General features: G+C 42.1%; 2 protein-coding genes across 7 annotated transcripts; one reads left to right on the top strand and one right to left on the bottom strand.

The window, feature by feature from the left end:
- The first annotated feature begins 407 nt into the window (after positions 1–407).
- On the top strand, positions 408–12,728 carry LOC121942128 (NACHT, LRR and PYD domains-containing protein 14-like). 5 transcript variants are annotated; one of them, XM_042485247.1, is made up of 15 exons: positions 408–439; positions 984–1,044; positions 1,306–1,389; positions 1,713–1,835; positions 1,982–2,020; positions 2,536–4,309; positions 4,423–4,596; positions 5,308–5,481; positions 5,775–5,945; positions 6,799–6,972; positions 8,470–8,640; positions 8,775–8,948; positions 9,534–9,707; positions 10,463–10,633; positions 11,485–12,728. In XM_042485247.1, the coding sequence occupies exons 3-15, from the start codon at positions 1,335–1,337 to the stop codon at positions 11,663–11,665; spliced, it is 3,555 nt and encodes a 1,184-aa protein (XP_042341181.1). In that variant the 5' UTR covers positions 408–439; positions 984–1,044; positions 1,306–1,334; the 3' UTR covers positions 11,666–12,728. The 5 variants fall into 5 exon arrangements, with proteins under 5 accessions (XP_042341181.1, XP_042341180.1, XP_042341182.1 ...); XM_042485246.1 differs by having other exon boundaries at positions 9,531–9,707; XM_042485248.1 differs by lacking the exons at positions 10,463–10,633; positions 11,485–12,728 and having other exon boundaries at positions 9,489–9,623.
- A 135-nt stretch (positions 12,729–12,863) lies between these two features.
- traf5 (Tnf receptor-associated factor 5) lies at positions 12,864–25,030 on the bottom strand. Of its 2 annotated transcripts, XM_042485259.1 has the most exons (11): positions 24,950–25,030; positions 23,478–23,738; positions 23,319–23,382; positions 22,311–22,412; positions 20,973–21,137; positions 20,706–20,783; positions 19,480–19,554; positions 18,258–18,350; positions 15,019–15,159; positions 14,211–14,376; positions 12,864–13,692 (listed from the first exon to the last, which is right to left on the bottom strand). In XM_042485259.1, exons 2-11 carry the CDS (start codon positions 23,732–23,734, stop codon positions 13,106–13,108), a joined length of 1,728 nt encoding a protein of 575 aa, XP_042341193.1. In that variant the 5' UTR covers positions 23,735–23,738; positions 24,950–25,030; the 3' UTR covers positions 12,864–13,105. The 2 variants fall into 2 exon arrangements, with proteins under 2 accessions (XP_042341193.1, XP_042341191.1); XM_042485257.1 differs by lacking the exon at positions 24,950–25,030 and having other exon boundaries at positions 23,478–23,854.
- Positions 25,031–26,438: the final 1,408 nt, after the last annotated feature.

The raw sequence follows: 26,438 nt of genomic DNA, 5'->3' as shown, positions 1-26,438 counted from the left end.
GTATATGTATAGTACTTTTATATGTAAAATATATAATTACACAGTATAAACCTGAGTGATGTGGATATGACATATATGCTTCTGCTGACATGTTTTAGACTTATATGGTAAAGGAACAGGATGCTGTTTATTGCTTATATATATATATATATATTATTTTATTTATCTTTGTCTTTATACTGACTTACTGCAACTAAATAATTTCATTAATATCTAATAAACTCAGAAACATAAAAAGCACATCAGGCAGTTGTTATGTGTCCTTCTTTTGTGGTGTCCTTTTGTGGTGTCCTTTTGTGGTGTCCTTTTGTGGTGTCCCCTCAGACAGTGTCCACCAGGCTTTGCCGCGTGGGTTTATTCCTGGTGGCGGGGACGCGTTCAGCGTGATGACGTAGGTACGTGCGCGCTCCGGTTAACGCCTTTCCTGTCATGGCCGGAGGTAAGTTCCCGTTTAGCCGCTTTGTACAACTTTAGATGTTCATAAAAGTTATTTTTTGGATTTAAATGTGATGAAACTGCGGCGGTTTGCTCTGCGTGATGTCCGTCTCGTCCTGTGCGAGTCCCGCAGAGATATGAGCGCCATCTTTGCAGTTTTTAACTATTTTCGTTTCGAAGCTAAAGCGCTAGCATGCTAACTGAATTTAAAAACAACTTTATTTATTGAATAATAGTTCAATACAAAAATCCATGCAGACACGTGGAAGATCAAAACAAACAAATGAATAAATACCAAAACAAAACCTCAAAAGTAAACGGACAGAAAAATGACATTGATCATATAATAACTGAATAACGTAGCTGTGTGTAGTTTTGTTCTGGCCTCAGCTAACTGCTGCTGAAGACTTCAACAGGGCCTGTCCTCCTTATTTATGTGAATCTGGACTTTTCCTCAAAAGAGGGATGATGTACAGGTTGTTATTTTCAGTCTTTATATTCAGTTTTTTCAGTATAACTCAAACTAACTTTGTGTTTGTTTCCATCAGAGAGCCGGACACACACCCTCCGCTCCCGCTGCTTTCCTGTGTGTCTGTTTCATCGCTGCAGGTATGGAGATGCTTAACAGTTTCAAGCTGTTTAAATGTTACATTTTGGTTTCATTTAAGTTAGTGGGGTCTGCTGGATTTGCTGGAGCGCAGTGGTTTCATAGCTGGTGGGTCGCAGGACTCGCCACCTCCTCAAGTTTGGGCCCTACACTGAGTTTTTTGACATATATATGTGTGTGTGTGTATATACATATATATATACACACACACATATACATATACATATGTGTGTGTGTGTGATGTTTCTGCTGTCCTTGTAAAGTCAGAGGAGCTTTGGTGAAACGATGCAGAATGGGAAACTGGTGTGTGTCTGGCCGGGCTGTGAATGCGGGACCATCACAGAGGGGTAAGCTTGAGGGTCACTTTCATTTTAACTGTTGCTGAAACCGTGTAAATAAATGTGGTAGTAAAGATGCAGAGTCTGTTTTTCTACTTCTGTATTATTGTAATTTTAACTTATATTAAAAAAACACTCTTAGTTCTGTAGGTCAAGAAAAGTCCTACAAATATTTTTAGATTAATTTGAATATGTGTCTGTCCCGTGTATCACATAGTTACCAAATGTTGTTTGTTCTTGATCTCTCAGCTCTTTGTGAAATCAGTTCTTGTGAAATTGCGTTGAGCGTTGCGGCTTCTGGTTCCTGATTTGTTTTGTCTTTTTTCAATCAGCTGAAAGATGGAGGAACGGACGAAGCACAAACGCCACCGCCCAGGGCGGAGGCGTCGTCAGCAGTGCTGAGTGGAGTGGAGTCAGTGCAGGACGGGACATAATCATCAACAACAGCACATGTGGTAAATGTTTCCCCTGAATCAAAAATCAAACCAGTGACAGTCATTTGTTGGTCTGTTTGTTTTACTGCACATGCCTAAATTGTAACCCAACAAATGCTTTGAATTATTTTGCATTTCTCAAGAAATGTTGAATGTTTGTGTTTCAGGCCCGCCTCCCGATGGGACAGACCAGACGAAGACCAAAGGTATTGTGCTGTTGAAAGACTCAAAAAAAAAAAAAAAAATCCATTTAATAAATTTCTTCGCAGAAACATGAAAATGTTCGCCTGATTTCTGTCATTAGAACAGAACTACGGTGAATTATTGTAAAGGTGTTGTGGAGGTTATGAGTTAATTACCAGCACCTGTTTTTGTTATCGTGCCTGTGATCTGTAATCTCCATGTTTCATCGTCTGAATCAGCATCTGAGCAGCAGTTTGTATTTATCTGAAATATGTTAGATTAATTTATTCACTTATTTTGGAGTTCTGCTGGGTTCATTCACAAATATTTCCTGCACTTTTACAGACCATAGATCCATCTACTGTATGTAAATCTGGATCTGAGAAACAGCCGAGGCACACTTAAGTCTAGACTCGGGTTGATTTTTGCGTTTTGTTTGTTTGAGTTTGTAGTAGAACTTAGCACACACACATACTGTTTCCTCCAATGTGGAAAAGTACGAGGAAATAATGCAACTGTGGTTTTATTTGTCTTTCAGGAAACATCATCCAAAGATGCCAAGATGATCTTAAAAAATACCTGGAAAGGACAACAAAGAATCTGTGTCAAGGACCGAAGGAAGACGTATCATCAACTCCTTTAGACAAAATCTATACGGAGCTGTACATCACGGAGGGAGGCAGCGGGGAGGTTAACAGCGAACATGAAGTGATTAGAATCGAATACAAAAGGTGTTCAAGTGAGGAGACAACAGTCCAGCTCAATAACATTTTTGAACCTCTATCAAAGAAAGACAACCCTCCTCAGAGAGTCCTGACGAAGGGAATCGCCGGCATCGGAAAAACCGTCGCCGTGCAGAAATTCACTCATAACTGGGCAACAGGAAAAGCCAACCAAACCATTCAGTTCATATTTCCTTTCACATTCAGAGACTTGAATTTAATAGCAGATCAGCGTTGGAGTCTCATGACGTTGATAGGTCACTATTTTGAAGAAGTCAAGAATTTGGAAACGTCAGACTACATCAGTTCGAGTGTTCTGTTCATATTTGATGGTTTGGACGAAAGCAAATTACCTCTCGACTTCAAGAGCAACGAGATGTTCCGCAGCGCTACAGAGACCACAACACTCGACGTCTTGCTAACCAACCTGATCTCAGGGCGACTGCTGCACAACGCCTCGGTGTGGATCACCAGTCGACCGGCTGCGGCCACGAAGATTCCTCTGGAGTGCGTCCACAGGGTGACCGAGGTACGAGGCTTTAACGATGACCAGAAGGAAGAGTACTTTAAGAAGAAAGTCAGTAACAAGGCAATGGTTCAGAAGATCCTCGATCATCTTCAGTCAAAGGCGATGAGAAGTTTGTACATCATGTGCCACATCCCCATCTTCTGCTGGATTTCAGCCACAGCTCTCCAGGATCTCCTGGAACAAGAAACAAAACGGAGCGAGTTGCCCAAGACTGTGACTGAAATGTACACACACTTCCTGATCATCCAGACGAAGCTGAAACACCAGAAGGATTATCAGGAAAGTGAAACGGACAAAGATGTTATCATGAAATTGGGAAAATTGGCCTTTGAACAGCTAAAGCAGGGCAACATCATCTTCTATGAAGATGACTTGAAAACCTGTGAGATTGACCTGAAACAAGCTGTAGTTTATTCGGGTGTTTGCACCAAGATCATACGAAAAGAATATGGCGTTCACAAAGAAGAGATCTACTCGTTCATTCATCTAAGTGTTCACGAGTTTCTGGCAGCACTTTATGTACTCGAGACCTTCTTGAGTAGCGGAGAAAATCTGCTCTCCAGCCCGACAGGAGAGAAAGTGACATCAGAGACGGGAGAGCTGTCCATCGCTGTCCTCCATAAGAGTGCAGTTAACATGGCTCTGGCCATTGATCATGGACAATGGGACTTGTTCGTGCGCTTCCTGCTCGGTTTGTCACGGGACCAAAATCAGGAGCTTCTTCAGAAAGTATCAGGTTTCAAAGGGAGACCTCCACAGACCAACCAGGAGACAATCACCTACATACACGAGGAGATCAAAAAGCTCCCCAACATCGACAAGAGTATCAACCTGTTCCACTGTTTGAACGAGCTGGGTGACCAGACGCTGGTAAAGCAGGTCCAACAGTACCAGAACTCAGGAGATGTTGTTCACTTTCTGCCTGAACACTGGTCAGCTCTGGCCTTTCAGCTGCTCGTTTCCAGTGAAGACCTTGATGTCTTTGACTTGAAGAAATTCTCCAGATCAGATGAAGTTCTGGAGAGGCTGCTGCCGGTGCTCAAAGCATCAAAGACCGCTTTGTAGGTATCTCATCTGTAGAAACCCAACAGCCCTGAAGCTCTCGGGTTGTTTTTGTGTTAAGGACAGAGGAGACGTTTTGCAAAATGTTGAGTCATTTTATTTTTCACTTTAGGTTAAGTGACTGTAACCTCACTGACAGATGTTGCAAGAACATCTCATCAGTTCTCAGCCTGACGTCTTCCCATCTGGAGGAGTTAGACCTGAGCAGAAACAGTCTGCAGGACTATGGCGTGTCCCTGCTTTACGACGGTCTAAAAAGTCCCAACTGCAAACTTAAGAGACTCAGGTAAGAACATCCAGATTCACAGTTCATTTGGAGATTTGTCAAAGGCTACAGTTAATGCGGACTCTGGGAAACTTAAACGAGGAGTGATTCTCCGCTCTTTCATTTTTCAGGGGACGTGGATGACAGATTAATTCAAATGACCTTTTGGAGTTAAAATGTCGCCACGTCATGTCATGTCTTCACTTCATTCTTTACCTGTTAGACGTGGCAGTGACGTTTTGTTTTAATTGGCGTGTGATATCTTGAGTTATAGCCAAAAGGCATTTTTTGGAAGGTCACAGTGACCTTTGATCTCTGATCACTAAATTCAAATCAGTTGGTCATTTAGTCCAACCAATGTCCTTTTGCATTTCCCAAACTGAAAACCCCTTTGCAGTTTCTTTTCTATGTTGGTTATATTGTCCGGAGGGGAAGTACCATCTTGTATGTCTTTTGACGGTACCGTCACTGTACAGCTGAGCATGGCCCATAATCGTCACAGTGAACTGGGCGGGGCACACAAACACAGCCTGTGCTGTTGTCTGTTAAACAGTTGTGTGTAAAGGTCCAGCCCTGGGCCTGACTCTCAGAAACACCTGTAGCAGCTGTTGATGTCTCAAAAATACTCAGAAGAAAACATTTGAATCTGGCATCTGTTCCATGTTTAAAAGGTATAAGGTAAAAGTAGCACCCCCATTCGATAAGATAAAATAAAACTGTTTTCCCCAACAGGTTGGTTTACTGTCAGTTCACAGAGAGTGGCTGTGTTGCATTGGCCTTCAGTCTGAAGGCAAACCCTGCTCACCTGAGAGTCCTGGATCTGGCACTGAATCATTTTGGCGACGGTGGTGTTGAAAAGCTTTCTGAATTCTTGGCAGAGCCACTTTGCCAGCTGGAGTCACTGGAGTGAGTATTAGGGTCATTCTCACACATTACAGTGGAGTTGTTCACACACATACAGACATTTCTTAGTGTTGATTTAGAGTTCTTATCATAACTCCTCTGATGAGGACATATTTTATTTCGTTACAGCTGTGTTTGCTGTGTTGTCGTTAATAATCGGTTTGTAGAGAGACGCCTCCTCTGTTACATTATTATGTTCTCTATGACATTTATTACAATGTATTTTTTTACACTTCCACTAAAAGTCAGAACACAAAACAAACTGATCTGAAAAGTATTTGAATGTCTCCTTCTAGCCTGAATGACTGCAGGTTAACAGCGAAATGCTGCCGGTCTTTGACCTCTGCCCTCAGTCGCTCCTCTGCTCTCAGAGAGCTCGACCTGAGCAACAACGACCTGGCAGACCTGGGGGTGAAGCTGCTCTCTGATTGGCTGAGGAAACCTCAGTGTGAACTGAAGATACTGCGGTGAGGCTTCTCAGACACTGACGCAGTAGCTCACGACGGGCCGAGGTGCGATGTGATCGTATCACAGCTGAGGGGCGCTGTTCACCTCGCAGCAGGCCGATTACGTCTTTACCTTCGATAAAGTCACAACATACCGTGGTTAGGAATTCATGGTTAAGAGTATTAAAATGGCTATCAGAAATAATTAATGATTATTAAAATAATCATTTATTATATTGAATAATATTGTTTAATTGATATTAAATCACTTAATGGGGCACCACCTTCCAAAAAAGGAAAATGAAAGCCAGTTAATTAAGTCAGTCTCATAAGTACTGAACTATCAGTGTGGAACTTTGATTAATGATTAAAATATATCTACAACCAAAATAATCAAAGCAATAGTAAAGAATGAGGGATGAGGACTTTTTGACACAGCAGGGGGCAAGATTCACTTTTGCAAATGTGTAACATTAAACAGGCTGCACGTATGTTCCCAAAACATTTATTCAAAAGAAAGAGAGCGAAAACACACAACATATCCTAAACTAAGAAAGTCTAACTAAAGACGATGCTGCAAAAGTGTGTGTGTGTGTGTGTGTGTGTGTGTGTGTGTGTGTGTGTGTGTGTGTGTGTGTGTGTGAGAGTGAGTGTGAGAGTGAGAGAGAGAGAGAGAGAGAGAGAGAGAAATAGTGTAGCTGCATTTACGTTGCCTTTTCATGGCGGGATTATGTTTTGCCGTCTCACCATTCTGAAAATATCATCCGGTGTGTCGCCTCTAAGCTGAGAATAAAGGTGTAACAAACTATTATCAAAGTCATATCATTAACTATTCATTCACCCCCCCTCCCGCCACCCCCCCCCCCCCCCACAGGCTGGTTTGCTGTAACTTTGAAGAGATTGGCTGTGCTGCACTGGCTTTTAGTCTGAAGTCAAACCCAGTCCACCTGAGAGTCCTGGATCTAGAAGGAAATAAAATCGGAGACGTTGGTGTGGATAAGCTTTCCGAGTTCTTGGAAAAGCCACATTGTCAACTGGAGACACTAAAGTGAGTATTGTGGTTATTATTGAATAAAAGCGTAAAAATAAATACAGTCACACATTCAGAGGTGCAGAGACAGTTTCACACTAAAAAGTCCTCTCATTAGATTATTATTAGATAAATGGTTTATCACACACTGTAACGTACCTGTGCACACCTGTAACAGATTTGTAAGTGTTGTGGTAATTAAGGTAATGATTTTGTCATCATTACAACTTTTCTTTTCAAATGTGTACTGTACCTTGTATGGAATAAAAATTGTAAATAAAAAAAAAAGAAAAAATATCATATTTCTGCCACAAAAAAAAAAGAAAACTGGCGAAATTGTTATTTGTCATTTTGACATGTTATGGCAATTTTAAAAGTAGCCCAAGTCACAGTGCTAAATCCAACTCAAGTTGTATTTGTAAAAATCAAAATGACAGCGTTATTAATATCATTATGTTTAGAAATGGACTAACAGAGCCACTACATCGGTTAGCCACAGAAATGAATTTACTGTGAGCCGAGGCGGCTGGTGTCGGCAACAAGAGAGAGATCAAATTTCAGCAGAGGGGGAGAGCAGCATACATTGTGACTTTTTGGGCTGATTAGATGAGACATGACAAAATTAATCTCTTGAAAACACTAAAACTGCACCAGTATGACAATATTCTGGATTTTTAGCCAACCAAAGCGCTGTCCTCACTGAGCTGAGCTCCATGCTTTATTTATTCCTGTTGCTCGCTTTGAAAGTGCCACAGTGGACGAGGACTGACTGATTCATGAAGTTGAAATGAGTAATTATTTACATGAAACCTACTATTTTTCAATACAAAAACATAAACACAGTGTCAGCTGGCTGGTGGGAGATCGCTGGGAGGCTAAAAGTTTTTGTTAAGGTGAATGACCATCGCTAACAACAAGCTAAGCCAACTTTGCCTGCTGTTTTCTATCTTTTATGTAATTTCCAGTAAATTATACAATATAAAATATGTTTTCTTCTTTAAAAAGTAACTTTACAATGATGGTAGATTACTCACCATCATTGTAGTGTTGACGTCTTTGGTCTGATCTCGAGTGCACAGCTGATAGTTATGTGGTTTGTTTACATGAAGTAACAAGTGTATATTTTCAGTATGTAGAGAGAGCTTTGTTGTTGTTATGTAATGCTACGTGATAGTTGCACACTTGTTTTCTGTTGGGACATGGTGTCATTATGTTCCACTGAGGGGTGGCTGCTGAGTCAGGTGGGACACCTGACAAAATTCAGTAAACTGGTCTGGACGCAAGTTTGGCTTAATATCAAACTGGTTTGAAAATTTTCAGTGCAACCCTTAATAAAGTAGTGTCCTTCACAGGGGAAGTAATAGTTGGTGACAGATACATTAATAAACACCAATTCTGCTGTAAACTACATTACAGTGTCTTCTAAACCATTTGTTGCACTTTATTTTATTTAGACACTAAAAGTCAGAACACAAAACAAACTGATCTGAAAACTGTTTGAATGTCTCCTTTCAGCCTGAAAAACTGCAGGTTAACCACAAAATGCTGCAAGTCTTTGACCTTTGCCCTCAGTCACTCCTTTGCTCTCGACGAGCTCGACCTGAGCAACAACTGCCTGACGGACCAGGGGGTGAAGCAGCTTTCTGAATGGCTGAGGAAACGCCAGTGTGGACTGAAGATACTGCGGTGAGGCTTCTCAGCTCTGTAAATGCTATAATTCATCTCCTTTGTCCTTTGAGATCACGTTAATGTGAAGGTCAGGGTCTGGAGCTGCCACTGCATGTCACCAGCTCTGAGTTAAAACTGATTTTTCCCACCAGACTGGCTCGATGTCAGATAACAGAGAACGGCTGTGCTGCCCTGAGTCACTGTCTGAAGTCTAATCCCGCCCACCTGAGAGTCCTGGATCTGACAGAAAATTGTCTCCAAGATGGTAGTGTTGAAAAGCTTTCCAGGTTCTTGGCAGAGCCACTTTGTCGATTGGAGACTCTGGAGTGAGTACCGTGGTCATTATTAAGGTATTAAAGTACCCTTAAAAATGCACTTTTAAGGGTTATTAACGATGTGTTGGTAGCTGCTGACACTAACGCTGCTCTTATTCTGTTAGACCTCACAGCTGCCTTTGACGCGATGGACCATGATTGTATAGCATTGTTTAGGTATCAGTGGTTTCGGTCTTGTCTGATAAAGTATTTCTGTTAGCCTTGGTGATTTTCAGTCATCCTTTCGCATCTCTCTCATACGGGGTTCCCCAGGGTTCCTCTCTTGGGCCCATTGTCTTAGTGAGTGAGAGACAGGCGGATAAACAAAGTTGAAGTTCAACATCTGTCTGAGGAAGACGGTAACATTACAAGCCGTCCCTCTCCCTCCCGCTCTGGTGTGAACGGAATTAAAAACCCGTCCCATATAGACCCTGGTCCCAAATATAAGCCCCTTAAGTCCAGTGATATAAGCAAATAAGAGCCCAGGCTGTTAATTGGAGTTTACAGTATTCAGTAATTGTAATTCAGTAATTATCATCATCCATCACACAGATGTTTAGTGCAGCACCTCTGAGAGAAAACTGTTGTCTCCAGCAGACTGGCTCGATGTCAGTTAACAGAGAGTAGCTGTGCCGCCCTGGCCCCCAGACTGAAGTCTAACCCCGCCCACCTGAGAGTCCTGGATCTGGCAGGAAATGACCTCGGAGACGCCGCCGTGGAAAAGCTGTCTGAGTTCTTGGCAGAGCCGCTTTGTCAGCTGGAGACTCTGGAGTGAGTATTGTGGCCGTTTTTCCACATTCAGGTGTGCAGAGATGGTTTTAAGGTATTTTTGGACGTTTTTAAACTAAAAAATCCTCTGTTTAGATTAGGGCTTCATATCGTAAGCGTTCACCTTAATAGATTTTTGGTAAAATTAACAATCAATATGTTAATCTTTATTTGAAAAAAAACAAACATAATAATTTTGCTTATTTCAAACCACAGCTCACAGCCACATATTTCTTATATCTACTTTTTTGCGAGTCTGTGAATGCAGCGCAGCAGGTCACTCCTGAGGTGGATAATTGATCTGTTGAATCGTTCACAGCTGATCAGATCGATGATGAGAGGAGGTATTTGCAGATTTTTGTAAGTGTAAGGCAGTTTTAGGCAGAATGAACGGTTCAGTTTCACTTTTAATGCGCCTGACGCTCTCTCGCCCGTCTCTGCCTCTACTGGGCCATAAATAACTCAGAGTGTTTTAATACGGCTCTTAATTAACAGTCCAGCTCCGGTGAGACTGTGACGGGACAAATTAGCCATAATCTCTGTTATTAATGCGGAACGCTGCATAACCTATCGACTGATCGATTAAATTTCACGTTCGATTAAATTCTGAACTATAACAATTGTAATTGAATAAATGGTTTATCCCGCACTAGTGTATGTGCACAGATATATCTATTGGATCTGAAAACCTTTACACATTGTACTTCGTGCAGTTGCCAAAAAGATGATCTGAAATCTGTTTAAATGTCTCCTTCCAGTCTAAAAGACTGCTGGTTATCGGCGGCGAGCTGTCAGTCTTTGACCTCTGCCCTCGGCTGCTCCTCTGCTCTCAGAGAGCTCGACCTGAGCTACAACAACCTGACGGACGAGGGGGTGAAGCTGCTTTCTGATTGGCTGAAAGAAACCCAGTGTACACTGGAGATACTGCGGTGAGGCTCGTCAGTTTTCTGTCATTCTTCCCTCTCGGACACCAGCTCTGTAAATAATATAATTCATCTACTTTGTCAAAGAAGTAGAAGAGGGTGGAAGGTAATTTCTGTAAACAAAGTTTCAAAAATGTTCTGAATTCATTATTTATTAGATAATATATTTAAAAACGTTATCATGTAGTAATGAAAAAGCACTGGTAAGGAGTATGGATGGTCATTTAGAGAATGTATGGTCTTAAAAATGTGCCTCAAAGTCCTGGAAATGTATTGATAAAGATGTGTATGAACGCTGCATGTAGTTATATGTTGGTGGCCTGTGGCCCATGGTAGCCGCTGTAGGTACCACGCTGGACTTTAAATCCAGCTGGGAGTTATAATCTCTGTTGAGATATAGAATAATGAAGTCACGTAACATCTTCCAGATCTCCAAAAGAGGGGAAAGGTTTTTATTTTTGCATCTCAGCTGATATGAAACAGGCTACAGAATTTATTTGTTTGATGAATTTTAACACTTCGATTTCTGCCATGTGTTTTTTGAAGACATTTAAAGACCTAATGAAAATATACCACCACTGATAATAAAGACTAATGTCTTAAAAGCTTAAGGGAGACTTAAGGATGTGCAAGAGTAGCTGCATGTTGTCTGCATAGAAATGTAAAACAGTATTTTCTGAAAGCAGACCCCAGTGGAGGCAAATGTAATGAAAATAAAACAGGACCTGAGATAGAGCCTTGGGGAACACCACAGGAGACAGAAGAGGAGGAAACAAAACGATCAGAGCTAGATTACAGCAGGTGAATTCAACAGTTCTTTGTTACTGTGCTATTAAAACAATGTTTTTCTCGCTCAGCTTGTCAGAGTGCACAGAGAGCAGCTGCGAATCTTTGGCCTCGGCTCTGACGTCGAACCCTTCACACCTCAGAGTCGTCGAGCTGACCTGGAGCGATCCCGGAGAAAGAGGTCTGAAGCTGCTGACTGATTTACAGAAGAACAAATCTAACAAACTGCAGATGCTGACGGTGACGCCGTGAATCTGCCCTGATTAAAAATAAAACTGATCATCTTTTTTCTGGTCCGGATGAACGGAGCTGCAGGGGTGATAGTGACCTCAGATGCTTCGTGATGCTTCTGTCTGTCTCTCAATGCTAAAAACTCGGTTTGGGCGACCAGCTAACAGCTGAGAAGGTGATTTCTTGTCACTGTGTGACAGTGAAAGTTGTGGCTGGACAGATAAAAAATTAGCTGAAACTCTCAGTAAAGCTGAGAGAGACTGCAGATTCAGCTGATCGTCCTCCGGAGGATTCTCACTACCAGCAACACAACATATTTTTTTACACTGTTTTTGTATCATATTTTATTATGTTTTTATAAAAATAAAGGTTATAACCACTTTAACCTTGTAAATTTGATTTACACAGCAGGCAGTTTGGCTTAAGTTTTATTCACCAGTTCTCGTGTGTGATATTAACTCTGTCTTTATTCTTATCCTCAGAAGCTTCGTTCACTGCAGAGATGTTAAAATTTTAACGGCAAAGGTGTGGTTTCGAGTCACATCTCACATCTCCAGTAACAAATTTGATGGCTTTAGTCTCGACTTGACAAAATCTGAAGACTGGCAGCTCGACTTGGACTTTTAACACCAATGACTCCTGATTTCATTCGGACTGTTGACTTGAAAATACATTTCCTCCAGCCCAAAGATTAAAAAATTTATTTAAAAAGTGAGCCACAAATAAATTTTCCTTTATCGACTAACATTAACACTATTTATTTCCAGCAAGTCAACACTGAATTCCTCAGATGAGTCACTTCATTTTAACCAATGTGGCAGCATCCAGTGAAACTGGAGGAGAGAATGATAAAGAACAATTTAGCCCCACATGAATAAAATCATACCAAAGAGACCCATGTCAAAAAAATGTATTCTTTCAAAAAACTGGTTTTGTACTTTTAGTGTCCGTAAGGTTCCAGTGCTCATAAAACGGCATCAATATAGAGCTTGCTGATCAAAAACAGTGCCAGTTTAGGATCTCCCACACCCCCGACAGAGGTCCTGGCTAAGACCCTAATGTCTTCAAATCCGAGAACTGTCCAAAAATCCTAGAAATTTCCAAAAATCTTAAAATGTACTAAAATCTTAGAAATCTAAAATTCTGCAAACATCCTAAAATCCAAGAAACATCCTATAATCTGAGGAAATGTCCTAAAATCTTATATGTGTCCTAAAATCCTAGAAACATCCTAAAATCTTATATGTGTCCTAAAATCCTAGAAATGTGTATGGGGCCCCTGGCCTCCAGTCGTTTTGCAAAAGTGGGCCCCACGCAGTTCAGGTTGAGCATCCCTGCTTTGAAGTTACAGTGTACAGATTTTTTGTTTCTTCCAAACTAGTCTGATGGCATATTTATAGATCTTTCCTGAACTGACCACCAGGTGGCGCCACAGCAGAATCAGCAGCCGGCTGTCGAGGTTCACAGCTGCTCAAAACCCGACATGTCCACCTTCACTTTGACAAACAGTGTGTCGTCTTTGACGTACGCAGCGTTTTGAGGAGTTTCCAGCTCGTTGAGGGTAATGAAGCACGAAAATCCAACAGCGACGTTGCCGGCGGACTCGGCGGCGGGTCGCTGGAAGCTTTTGGACGTCGGGTCGGGTCTGAAGCTGAGACTGCGGTGGTTGGCGGTGCCACTCTGATCCAGGACCGACAGAGACACGGTCTGTCTGAAAGGCCACGGCAGCAGAGCATCGAAGTCTCCCGGCAGCAGGACAACATAAAGGGACAGGTGTGTCCCTCGTCCCTCCCCGTCTCCGTTCAAATAGACCTTGGCGGCCATTTTGTAGCCGCAGCGTCCTGTGTGGAAAGGCACGCTGCTCAGGCAGGGTGGCTGACCTTTGACCTCTGTTTCCCTCCGGTTCCTGAAGTCCTCGATCTTCCAGATCAGTTTGCCGTCGTAGGACGTGGCCTCAAGTTCCTGCAGGTGCTGCTTGTTGTGACGGAGCTGAGCGGCGTGGAGGTCCAGGAGATCCGAGTGACACTTCAGATTCTCCTCCAGAGCTCCTGCAAGATGAAAACAACAGCATTCACTGAAACGCACAGTTCTGGACCTGGAAGCATCCTGGACTGTACGCTGCATTGCCGAAATTTTGAAACAAATTCCGTCTATTGTCAACAAATTTAAACTTTTGGACCTCATGACCTGGACTTACTGGATATGTTTGGATCAATCCTGCAGACTCCACTGGAGCATGACTCCACACACAGTATATCCGTGCGCCCACACCGGACAGGTTTACATTCAAAGTCAATGCAAAGACGCGAATTCGGGCCGGGCGGCATGATGGACGCGTATGGATGCAAAAATGCGCATTTCAACAATTTTTCAATTTGAGCGAGAATTTGGCGTGGGGCTGTGCAAGCACAACCACAGCTGCTGAGGGTGAATTTTCCCGAGTTTTAGAAACGCTCCAAAAATAAACAAGCGACCAAAGACGAGCGAGTAACACAAAGGTATTGTTTCGTGTCAGGTGTGTATGCCCGGTGAGTGAGGCAGCGGCTGTGTGATCAGGTTTTGTTACCCAGCTCTTCTCTGAGGGCCTCGGCTGCAGACACCTCCTGGATCACAGCATCCAAAGACTTTCTGAGCTGCTCCAGCTCCTCCACAAGAGGACTGAGTCCTCCAGACACCTGCAGGACGTCCAGCTGGACGGTGGACAAGCTGTCCTCCTGCCTGCTCAGCGTCCTCTGAACACAGACAGACAGACAGACAGACAGGGAGCATGTTTAATACCGGCTGCAGATCCGCAACTAAATCCTCATTTTCTCTGTGATGATTCAAAAAGGCGGCGGATTGGTGACACTTTCTGATGTTCATAATCTGAGAGGCTGTGAGGAAACACTAAATTCAGATCTGATGCTCAGAAGGCAAGTTAATATTAACCCTCGAGATTTCTCAAATTGAAAATGTGAATATACAATACGCCTAATGGAAACACTCAGTGGAAACACAGTCAGCTCCATGTTGAGTTTTATCCACATTTACTAAATGTTGCTCAAGTTTTGCACAAATCCTAAAAATAGATAATAATACAATAATAATAATAATAATAATAATAATAGGAACCTGCCTGTTGTTTTGAGGAAACATGTCAAAACATGTCATTCAATCCAGAAACGGTAACAAATTGTTGCCCACCATTTTGGGACTGAATATGCTCCAGTTTATGAAAACGTTCCTCATTCACTTTTTTGTTAATAACATTTCAAAAGGGCCTTAAATATGTTTTGCACCTTAAGGGAAACGTGCACAGATCTGTGGCAGGATGATGAAGACATGAAGGTACAGATGAATGAATGAATGAAGGATGAGTGAGAGTCAAAGTGAACCTGAGCTGCAGAGACGAGCTCTTCATGGCTGCCGCTGTGTTGCAGCAGTGGTCTGATTTTCTTGTGCAGACCAGCGAGAAGCAAACTGTCCGTCTGCACCTCCTGCTGCCTCAGCAGCGCCTCCTCCTGGAGAGCCTCAACCTGTTTGAGGAGACCACAGTCTGAGCAAAACACTCACATAATACAATTTATTTAATACAATCTGTGCTGAGTAAACGCTTCCAGCACCGGTGTTGTTTAGAGGGTAGAAGATATATTTATCAGTCATTTTTTAAACAAAGTTTAAACGTGAACCTGAAACAAAGTTAAATGAAATTTAAAAAGTGAAATTACAATTTGTCCCTGATCCTGCTACATCTTTGGAGTTGAAGGACGAGTTGGTTAAAATAAGCTGCTGCTGTGAAAAATTCCAATTTGAAATTTGAATGAAAATTTGCATGAACATGTTGCTGCTGATGGCGTCATACAATTGCTGCAGCGCAATTTTTGAATTTGCATCAGTTTTTTGTCCTGTTGGCTCTGAACAAGGTCTGTCCATCCAGCGCAACAGCTTGATCTGGGAGCACGTCTCTGTGAAGATGTGTGCAGAGTAGTCTCTGTTTTGTTGCTGGGTGAGCCTCAATCACATCTTTTATTCTCCTGCAAGCAGACATTAGCCAGAAGAAGACTTTTTAGAGGAACAGCTCGCGGTCAGTCAGGTCAGCCTTGCCCTGATGCCGGCTCTCCTCCCTCTCTTAAATCTTTTCAGTTTGTTTCCCCACTCTGGTCTGACTGGACGCTCGGTGTATGCAGTTGCTGGGGATCCTCTGACGGTCTGCTGCACTCAGTCCAAACTCCTCACAACTTTTCCCGATGTTGATAAGTGCTGCTTTATCGTGGGGAAGTCGTGCTTCAGCAGAGGGGGCCATGGAGTCGAAAAAAATAGGTAAATATAGCAAAAAAGCAGCGAGGATTTGAGGAGCTACTGGCTGCTGCATCTACATGCACTGCCGTCATTATAACATGGGGATTTAGTGGCACCTGGTAGTGAGGACTGCAGATGTCAACCAGCTTAAAGGAGGTTTTTACTGGGAGCTGAATCATCCACTGAGATCTTTTCCTCTCCAAAACAAACAGACCAGCTGATTTAACACGCTAAAAAACACTGTTTAAAACAGTTCCATCTTAAAAATAAGTGTTTTTCTAATGGTTTTGCCTGCAATCTATGGTGGCTAACGTGAAAACATGAATGTCCCTATCTGTCGGCAGTGTTTGGTTTGTCTGTTCTGGGGTACTGTAGAAAATGGCAGTGCAACATGACGATCTCCCTATGCAGATATAAACAGCTCATTCAAAGGTAATGAAAACACAACAATTCTTATTTTCAGCCCATTACAAACAAAAGGCAACACAATGGTGAGATTAGATTGACTTTCTGACAATATGTCCCCCTAAATCCTACACACTGGACTCTTAATATAAGTGGAGTTAATTTGTTAACTAAGCTTCAGGAGCAGGACCTCGCCTCAACCACACTTCTAACTACCGGCCTACTAACTTTCACCTGGTCAACCCCTCCTGCTCAGTCTGTCTCAGATTTCTCGGGACAGACTGTGCATCACGCCTGACCACATGGTCACATCTTTACCAAAACTTGAACTAACGTTACACTTGACTTCGACGGCTCCTCACCACGGACCCAGAATTGCACCCCAACCCAACTGATTTCAATGATGACTTGAGCTGTTACCATCAGTTACCATCCATGACACAGCCAGAAGACGGCTTTCCAACGGTTGCTGTTTATCAGTTGAGCTGGCGTTTCCTCTCGGCCTCGCCAAGTGAGATTTCTCCGACTCCAAATAGATTTCCTGCCTCCTCTCCTCCTTCCACGAGGCCTGAAGACTGGGGACAAAGCAGGGGGCTGTCGCCTTTCTTTGGTATGGTCCCTGATTATCCATCTCAGGGTGCTTGTGGCGCGCCCTCTTCTCTGGTTCGCCATCTCCATGTTCACGCTCAGAGCCCGACACTAGGGATTGGACTTTCACTTGCCTCCATCACTTCCTGAAAGTGAAAGGCATTCCCTTCCACCAAAAAAGGCAATTTTATTCAAACTCCTCTAAGCTTTCAACAACAACAGTCTCTGAGTCTTCCACACTTCCAGCTTCCACTCCAGAACCAATCACCGCCAACATCACCCAGCATCACCAAGCCCTGCTGCCTCCGGGGCCTCAGCCCGTGGTCACATAACCCACTGTCTGCTCCCCTTGTATCTGACTTTTCTCACCTCTTCTCAGCTTTCCTCTTGTCCTTGTGTTTGCAGGCTGATTAAAATCCCTGTGCACCTCCATCCTTTCATCCCAGCATCCCTTCCTCTGCCGTTCCTTTGGCCGTTTTCATTTACATGGCTTCTTCCACCTCTGACCCTGTCACATGACACAGGCTGCTAAGGTTTGCAGGTCTCAGCCTCCTCCTTCTTTTCCCCTCACCCAAATGTTTTTTCTCCTTGTGTCGATAACTCTACTCTGGCCACAGCAGCAACTCCGACTCAACCAGCTTCAGCCTTCTGCCGTCTCTCCTGCTTTACACCAGCAAATTCTCTGCTGTAGCGCAACACTTTATTTCTTGCTTAGTGCATCAGGCGATTGTTAGCCTGCGGTATTTTGTGCCAGGTGATTGTTGGCCTATCCACATTTTCTTTTAACTTATAATGTTTTGAATGTGTTTATTTTGTCTTACGTGCCTGCCTTTATGCTGAGCTCCTGTAACTGCTTTCCAATGTGGTTTCTACAGAAAATGGCAGATAAAATTGACTCTCTCTCCTTATTGACTAAAGACAGATTCATGATAGGCCCATTCGACAGTCCTCCCTTCCCAGTATTTCATATCAGCCCAATAGGCATCGCCTCTGCAGGTTTTTTGGTTTCAGTTCTTTTGGGTTCCAGACCAATGTATTTTTGATTGAAATGCTGCAAATGGCTTAAAATTAGGTGCACAAACCGGAACATATACAGTTCCATGTCAGTAGTGATAACTGCATTATTTTCGCCTTTTCAACATCGTTCACTTTGTGAAAAAGTGACACGACATGACGAGATAATATGTTGTTAGAAACAGAAGTGTGAGGCGTTAATTCTATTTTTTTCCATATTTCAGACGGTGAAATGAAGAGCTCCTGTAACCACAGTAACACTGTAAGGCACCGATCAAAGTCTCTGTGCAGCTGTTTTCAGGATGATGGTTCGGTCTTTTTGACTCACCTGTTGCTCCAGGTGAGTGTTGCTCCTCAGCACCAGCAGCATGTGATGACTGACGGCGGCGTCTTCATGCAGCTTCACTCTCCCTCTCTTGTCCTGCAGCACAGAGCGGCTGAGGTCATGTGATCTGTCTGCGTCACACACTAAAATCTGACATGCTGATTTTAATTTTAAAAATTCACAAAACCGATTGCCTTGAAAAATGTTAGTAACTATTAATCTGAATTTATGTTACTTTAATTGTTAAGTTTACTGAAAACTTAGTAATATTTACTTAATTTCGTGAAGTTGTTGCTGCAACTTAAAAATGACAAGTTTCATTAAATCAATTGTTGGAAGTTTTAGCTGTATATCTTTTATCTTGTCTTTTGACTCTGAATTTGTCATTTTGACTATTTTCTACCTGATGAGGTCATTTTGACCATATTTGGCATATGGAGGAAATACATGCTATTTCCACTAGGTGACCTGTCACAGTCAATGTAGCTGCTGATCACTGACATATCCCAGACTGTCAGCAGCTACACTCACACACTGACATATCCCAGACTGTCAGCAGCTACACTCACACACTGACATATCCCAGACTGTCAGCAGCTACACTCACACACTGACATATCCCAGACTGTCAGCAGCTACACTCACACACTGACATATCCCAGACTGTCAGCAGCTACACTCACACACTGACATATCCCAGACTGTCAGCAGCTACACTCACACACTGACATATCCCAGACTGTCAGCAGCTACACTCACACACTGAGGAGGAGGAGACTCAACATCAGTCATATTTATTTAAAGCTTGATTTTTAAAGTGCGTTGTGTGAGCAATATGAGTGTGTGTAGTTATTTAAGCAAGCCTTAAAGGCTTGAACATGTCAAGAAAACAGAACTTGCAGAGCTCATGACTTCATCATCGGCAAAATCCTCTTTGGATGATCAAATTAAGTCAGACCAACTTGGTTTACTGAAGTTGCTTCAACTTAGATTGATTTAATTCAACTTGTCATTTTAAAGCTGCAGCAAGATCACAAAATTAATTAAATGGAGCTGAATCTAAAGTAAACCCAACAATTAGTTGTAAAGTTAACATAAATTAACATGAATAGATATATTTACATTACCTTTTCAAGGCAATCAGTTTCCAAGATTTTTTTAAGGTGAGGTCATGTGATCAGTCTGCTGAGGTCATGTGATCTGTGTCACACTGAGGTGAACTCACCTGCACGGAGCAGCCGAACTTCCTGTAGGAGCAGTGGACGAGGATCTCGGGACACGTCTCTCTGTGCTCAGTCAGCTGGAGACATGACACAGACGTCCACACAGACGTTAATGCGTTTCTTTTTTCAGACGGCAGACTGGATTCTGATTGGTCAGTGGAAACTGTCTAAAGTGCACCTGTGTTAATTGCAGGTGTTCACAGTAACATCATATCAACCATTTAAAAACCCAATTGTTGTTTACAAAAAAACACTGGGAGAAGCCAATGAGCAACAAGAAATTAATCAAAATTAGCATGAAATTTGTAAAAACTAAATAAAAAAACTGACCTGAAAATGAGCACAAAAGACTTTTAAACAATAAGAATAAAATAAAAAGAAAAATGTGCTAATATACAAACGTGTACATTTTCCATGACAGGATTGTAAACATTTAAATATTATTGTATTTTCTGAAAAATTCCCCTTTTTTACACTAAACTTCTAACAATTGAATCTCTCCTTTAAAAAACAACAACAAATGAACAAACAACAGATTCTCAGGTCATTTTCATGCTATCTTTTCCTAATTTCTGGTGGTTTTCGGGGCACCTTATGCCAAGTTGCCCATCGACTTTTTCCCCCAAGTTTTTTTGAAAAGAAACCAGTGTTGTTTTCCATGTTTCAGAGGTTTTACTGCTCGTAGAAGGCGTCTGAATGCAGCACAAGAAAACTAGTGACGGTGTTGGTGTTAGTGGGACTCTGTCGAGTCTCCATAGAGCGTCTCTCCGAAGTCTCGTCTTTACGTCTCATTTACAGAATCATTTTCTCAGAACTAATTTTCTCAGAATCAAAAGACGCCGGCATCATGTGGCTGCAGTGTGTGATTTTAGACAACATGCCGGCATCACGGAAACAAAGGAGGCATGATGTTTTTTGGTTTTTTTAAACGTTTGGCTTTTTTTCATTTGTAATTTTTGTTTTCCTGTAAAAGTTTTTGACATATTTTCCTTTTTTTAATCATTTTTATTTATTCTTCAGTACTGTTGGTGTTATTATTTATTTTATTTTTTCAGTTTTTAAATGAGACACGCCATCCTTCTTTAAAACCCTTTAGTGTCTTCTTTTAAAGAATTCATGCTGTCCATCCTGCGGGTTTGATGCTGGTTTTAAGAGCTTTTTTTGGCTGAGACTGAACTGTTTGGTCGTCTCATCGGTGTACCTGCAGGTGTGTGATCACTGAGCTCACCTTGTGTCGGGGCATCTTCAGGGAGCAGCTGTGGGGACAGTCCACCTCCACCTGTGGACAGGAGCTCTGGACATGATCCTGCAGGACACAAACACATCAGCACGCTGACAGCCGAGGGTCATGTGACCACACGCCGTGGGTACACGTCCTGCGATTTTACCCTCTCTTTAAGCTCTCTCTCCTTTAAATTTCACAAATTTTTCTGCTTTTAGGTGGAGTGTCATTCGTCTCCAACAGACTGTTAACCCCGCGCTGTCTGGACTTTACCTGCAGGAGGCTGAGCGTCTGCGGCTGCTGGCAGTGTGGGCAGGGCTCCGTCCGGTGAGGACAGGTGTTGGTCAGGTGCTCCTGCAGGTGTCTCCTCTGTAGCGCCGCCCTGCAGCCTGGATTGCAGCACTGCAGCTGCTCGTACTGACACGACCTGCGGTGCTCCTGCAGAGGACGCAGCGACGGAAGATAAAACCAGCCGCCACAGAGCAGAGACCCAGCGGGTTCACCGGGTGGCTCGCTTTAGATTTATACAGTTTTAGGATATTACACAGTAGAGCGATGCTCAACTTATGGTCTGTGGGCCAAATCTACACTGCAAAAATGGCCTGTCAAATTTAAGGCCAAACACCCTAGATTTAAGCATACTTGCACTTAAAAGAAGCAAATTTGGCTGCCAGTGCAGTAAGCAAATTTTGCTTGTTAAGATGTGTTAAAACCAGTAAAACTGTGTGACTCTCATTATAGCCCATAAAATCTTGAAATAAGATCAAAAACACTAATTTCAAGCAATTTATTTAAGCCTAGTTGGACATACTAGTGCTTAAAATAAGGTTTCTATAGACCTGAAGTGGATGTTTCCAGACTTGTCTCCTGTATCTAGTTAAAAATAACTCAGAAAAAGACAAAGATGCTTAACAAGACCAGGCAAGTGATATTTACTTGAATTAGGTCAAATGATCTTTCCTAGTCAGCACTAGATAATCCATTTATACTTAAAACAAGACTAACTAGATTTTTAAATCTAAATATAAGATTATTACACTTGGTTAGATCGTCAGTTTTTGCAGTGTAGCTCCTGATAGGGTGCCGGGTGGCTCCCCAAACGTTCTCTAATTGGCAATAAAAATGAAGTGGTGGACACTGGGAATTGTTTTGTCCTTTTAGTGTTCATAAGGTGCCAAAGTGCATAAAACAGCATCAAAACAGAGCTTTTCGATCAAAAAAAGAACCAGCAGAAGATCCCCCACACCCCCGACAGAGGACACAGATAAGACCCTAATGTCCTAAAATACTAGAAATGTCCTTAAACCCTTTAAACAGGCTAAAGTCCAAGAAATGTCCTAAAATCATAGAAAAAATCCTAAAATCGTCATGAAATCTGAGAAACGTCGTGAAGTCCCAGAAATGTCCTAAATTCTTAGAATTGTCCTAACATCCTAGAAACATCCTAATATACTGGAAATGTCCTAAAACTCAAAAATGTCCTTCAAACCTATAAACATCCTAAAATCTCCTCGATGAGTGGCACAGTTCTGGCTGACTCTAAACATCTGTTCATAATCACACAAAATAATCTATTAGCCGTCAGACTGAGCTGTTGTTTATTCCGTCTACCTGCAGGTGGCGTAACGCGACGACGGCGGTGCATGCTTGGGAGTTGGGGCAGTACACCTGTAAACTGGAGATTTCCCGTTTGCAGCAGTTGTCCTGGAAAACCTGCAGGTAGGAAACTTTGCCAGTTAACAGTCCAGTCAGGAGAGAAGGCGACAACATCAACACTTTTGTGGATTCAGCACAGAACAAAATTTTCCAACACGCAATATTTTCACTCGTGCTTCGTGTAGTCCCGCCCTGCTGCGTTTTGATTGGTTAGCATCTGTCATGTTGACGTGTCGAGGTTGGAGGAGGTTATTGTTATTGTAATCAAAACACTCTTCTTTGAAAAACACATGAACTGAGCGTCATTCCCATCCTGCACCACCACACATGACAGATTTTCACCATGTTGATGATAATTAAAGGACAGAAAAGTATTTTTGCTAAATATTATGATGTCACAGCGAAGCTGACCTTTGATGTTTTTTGGATATAAAATGTCATCGCTTCATTGTTTTTATCCTGTTAAACATTTGTATTAAAGTTTGTCATAATCAGCACATAAATTCTTGTTACCAAATTCTAATCAGCTCATCTGTGACTCATAGTGGACGTTGGTGCCAAATTTGAGGAAATTCCCTTTAGGTGATCCTGAGATAACATGTGAACAAAAATAAGACAAATGCAAGGTCACAGTGACCTTTACCATAGTCTTTGACCACTGAAATCTAATTGCTTTATCATTGGATGTTTGTGCCAAAATTTTTGTAAAATTTCACAAGCTGCTCTTGAGATATGGCTTTCAAAAGAATGTGACGGCTGCAAGCTCACACTGACCTTGACCTTTGACCACAGGAATCTAATCAGTGTATTGTTTAGTTTAAGTGGACGTTTGTGCCAAATTTGAGAAAATTCCCTGGAGGCATTATCAAAGTAATTGCGTTCACAAGAAAGGAAAGGACGGACGTACAGCCCGAAAACAGAAGCACAAAGGTCTGAAGTCTCTGAAAGGCTGTCGGTTCTGACCTCAGCTGGCGTGATCACGGCTCCGTCCACTGGGCAAACCGGGCTGGACGGCGATGAAGTCTCCCTGAAACACACAGCAGGCTGGTGTTGGTACAAAGACGCTGTGTGGCACGACAAAGCAAACATCTGCGGTGAAAAGGCGTGATTGTGGGCTCGTACAGCAGCCGGCGGAGGCACAGCCGGCAGTAGATGTGACCGCAGGAGCTCTGCTGAGGGTTCAGCACGACTCCTCTGCAGAGGGGACAAACAAACTCCTCCTTCAGCGTCAACACAAACCGCAGGCGGTGCTGGATGGACGTCAGCTCCGACTCCCACGAGCTCCTCCCGGACTCCTCGGACCCGGACCTCCTCGCCGACTCCTCAAGCCGCGAGCCCGCCTCCTCCGCTCCTCCCGCCTCCGCGTCTGCGGTCGCCATGAGTCTGCAGGACATCATCAGGGCTCATAGCCTGCTCATTGTCACCAATAACTTTCCAGGACTTTTCCAGGACTTTAAGGCAAATTTTAAAGACCATGCATTCTCTGAAACAACCATCAAAACTTCTCATTGGTTCTTTTTCATCAGTTTAACCCTTTGAAAGCTGAATTGACATCTCTTTAGCCGTGCTGTTTTCAGGCACCGTCACAAATACTCAAACCATCAAAATCTGAGCAAATTAATTAACTTTCATTTGAAAACGTGAAAAAAGGCAATGAGCAACACAGCAAGAACTGTTCCGCAAATTACAAAAACTTTGGAGATTTTTGATTTAAAAGGTTTTGGCGATTTAAAGGACAAATGTTTTTTTTCCTTTCTCAACATTTTTGGGCAATTTTTAAAGAAGACTGGCAGTTTTGGTAAATTTTAAAGATTTTATTTCAGATTTTTTCTTTAATCATGTTTTGTCAGCTTTTAAGGAAGAACTTTGACTATCTGTGGGAAAAAAGGGGATTTATTTTTGGCTTTTTTTTGGCCATATTTATAGAAAAAAATGATGATTTATGTTTCTCTTGATATTTTTGGTGATTTTTTAGGGGAAAAAAACCCTTTTTTTTAGATTTTTAAAAGTAATTTTTGGAATTTCATAAATTTTAAAATAAATAAAAAAAATGTTTAAATCATCTTTCTGGTGGGAGTATTGCAGGTCCAGAAAGAGTGCAGCCTTTTTAGATAAAAGTATCCAACCATCATGACATGTTTGATTCTCAATAAACCGTTTTTTCAACATTAAAACTAAATGAATAAATACATAAATAAATCTAAGTAAAGTGCTGCATTACAAGCTTTAAAAACCTCAGTGAACGTGAGTCCAGTCAGTGAATAAATTCTTTAAGTATGAAAAGTGAAAGAAGTCTTCAGCTTCTCTGCTGTCAGACGTCGCACGTGCTCACTGACACGTGCACGCTCACATATTACTGTGGAATAATGAAGATGATGATGAAGATGAAGATGATGAAGATGATGTGATTTAAACAGCAGATTGAGTAAAACTGAAGACAGCGAAGGGTTTATTGTGTAAAGAGCTGCAGCTTCCTCTGAAAACTTTACTTTCACTTTCCTCAGAGACACAAAGACACAAAGAGACACAAAGACACAAAGAGACAGAGACACAAAGAGACGTGGAGACGAAGCTTTTCAGCATCACGTTCTCACCTCTGAAGTCCACTCTGCAGCCGTCACACCGCTGATCAATACCACTGATCGAATCGATTATCTGTGGTTCATACAGAGGCAGCGGCAGCTGAACAGGAAACTGTAACTGCAGGAAGTGACTCAACGACAACAACCTGCTGCTGCAGCAAAAAAACAAAAAACTCAACTGATCAGCAGAGGCTAAAAAAGATGAATAAATAAAATGCTGCTGAGCAGAGGTTAAAATATTTTTTTAAAAAAGGTTGTACAGAGGTAAAACTAAAGTAAAAAATAAAATGCTGCTGAGCAGAGGTTAAAAATAATAATGAAAAACTACTGCACAGCAGAGGACAAAAAAAACCCGGCTGAGCAGAGGTAAAATATAAAATTATAAAAATAAAATACACGGAGCAGAGGTAAAAAATAAAATTAGAAAAATAAAATACTGCTAAGCAGAGGTAAAAATACAAAATAAAAATATAAATTACTGCTAAGCAGAGATAAAAAAAAATAAAAATAGAAAAATAAAATACTGCTGAGCAGAGGTAAAAATAAAAGTAGAAAAATAAAATACACTGAGCAGAGGTAAAAAATAAAAATAGAAATAAAATACACTGAGCAGAGGTAAAAAATAAAATTAGAAAAATAAAATACTGCTAAGCAGAGGTAAAAATACAAAATAAAAATATGAATTACTGCTAAGCAGAGGTAAAAAATAAAAAATAAAAATATAAATGACTGCTGAGGTAAAAACCTTGTTTCTAGGACTGCAGCGCCCCTGACCTGCGCTGTCTCTCACTGAAACAAAGACAGACAGAAGGACAGATGGACGGAGTGAAGAACAGAGACAGTTTTAATGAGACAGCAGCTTCATCTTCACAGCAAATATTTTTACAAGTTCACTGAAACTCAAAGGACTCTACGTTCGACTCTATGACTCCAGATACATTTAATGCCGGGATGCGACGTTTGTCCAAAAAGCATTAAGAGCACTTTCACAACGATTCTTTTTACACCGAGTCCGAACTGGTAGCACCAGAGAAGAAGAAATGATGACGGGACAGACGGACAGCACGTCAGGAGCTCAGAGTCCCGCTGACGGACACATTTAGGATTTCAAAATAAAGCTGCATCACGAGGAGGGACATCAGAAGGAAGGAAACAGCTCCTCCGGCCGACGGAGACGTTTCCACGGCGAGGGGCGTCCGGGCGAAGCTTTAGTGTTTCCAGAGTTAGAGAGTTAGTGGCAGCTGACTGGACGGACGGCAGATCACAAAAGACTCAAACAGAAACCAGTTTCTGTCTGAAGCTGCTGTCCACACCGCCGAGGCCTTCCCTCCCCCCGACCGTCCCGCCGGCTATTCACCACCCGTTTCCATGGATACGCCGCCATGTTTGGTGACGACGGCTCGATGGTTTCTGATATCTTACATATTTCTTCACGTTCAGACTCAAACCAAAAGCAAATGAACCAACAGCGACGGCCTGAATGATCTTCATACCCAAAACT

Source organism: Plectropomus leopardus, chromosome 4 (assembly GCF_008729295.1).
Source record: "Plectropomus leopardus isolate mb chromosome 4, YSFRI_Pleo_2.0, whole genome shotgun sequence".
Taxonomy (NCBI): Eukaryota; Metazoa; Chordata; class Actinopteri; order Perciformes; family Serranidae; genus Plectropomus; species Plectropomus leopardus.
The sequence above is the reverse complement of the archived record's forward strand: the minus strand, read 5'-3'. Positions and strand labels throughout refer to the sequence as shown.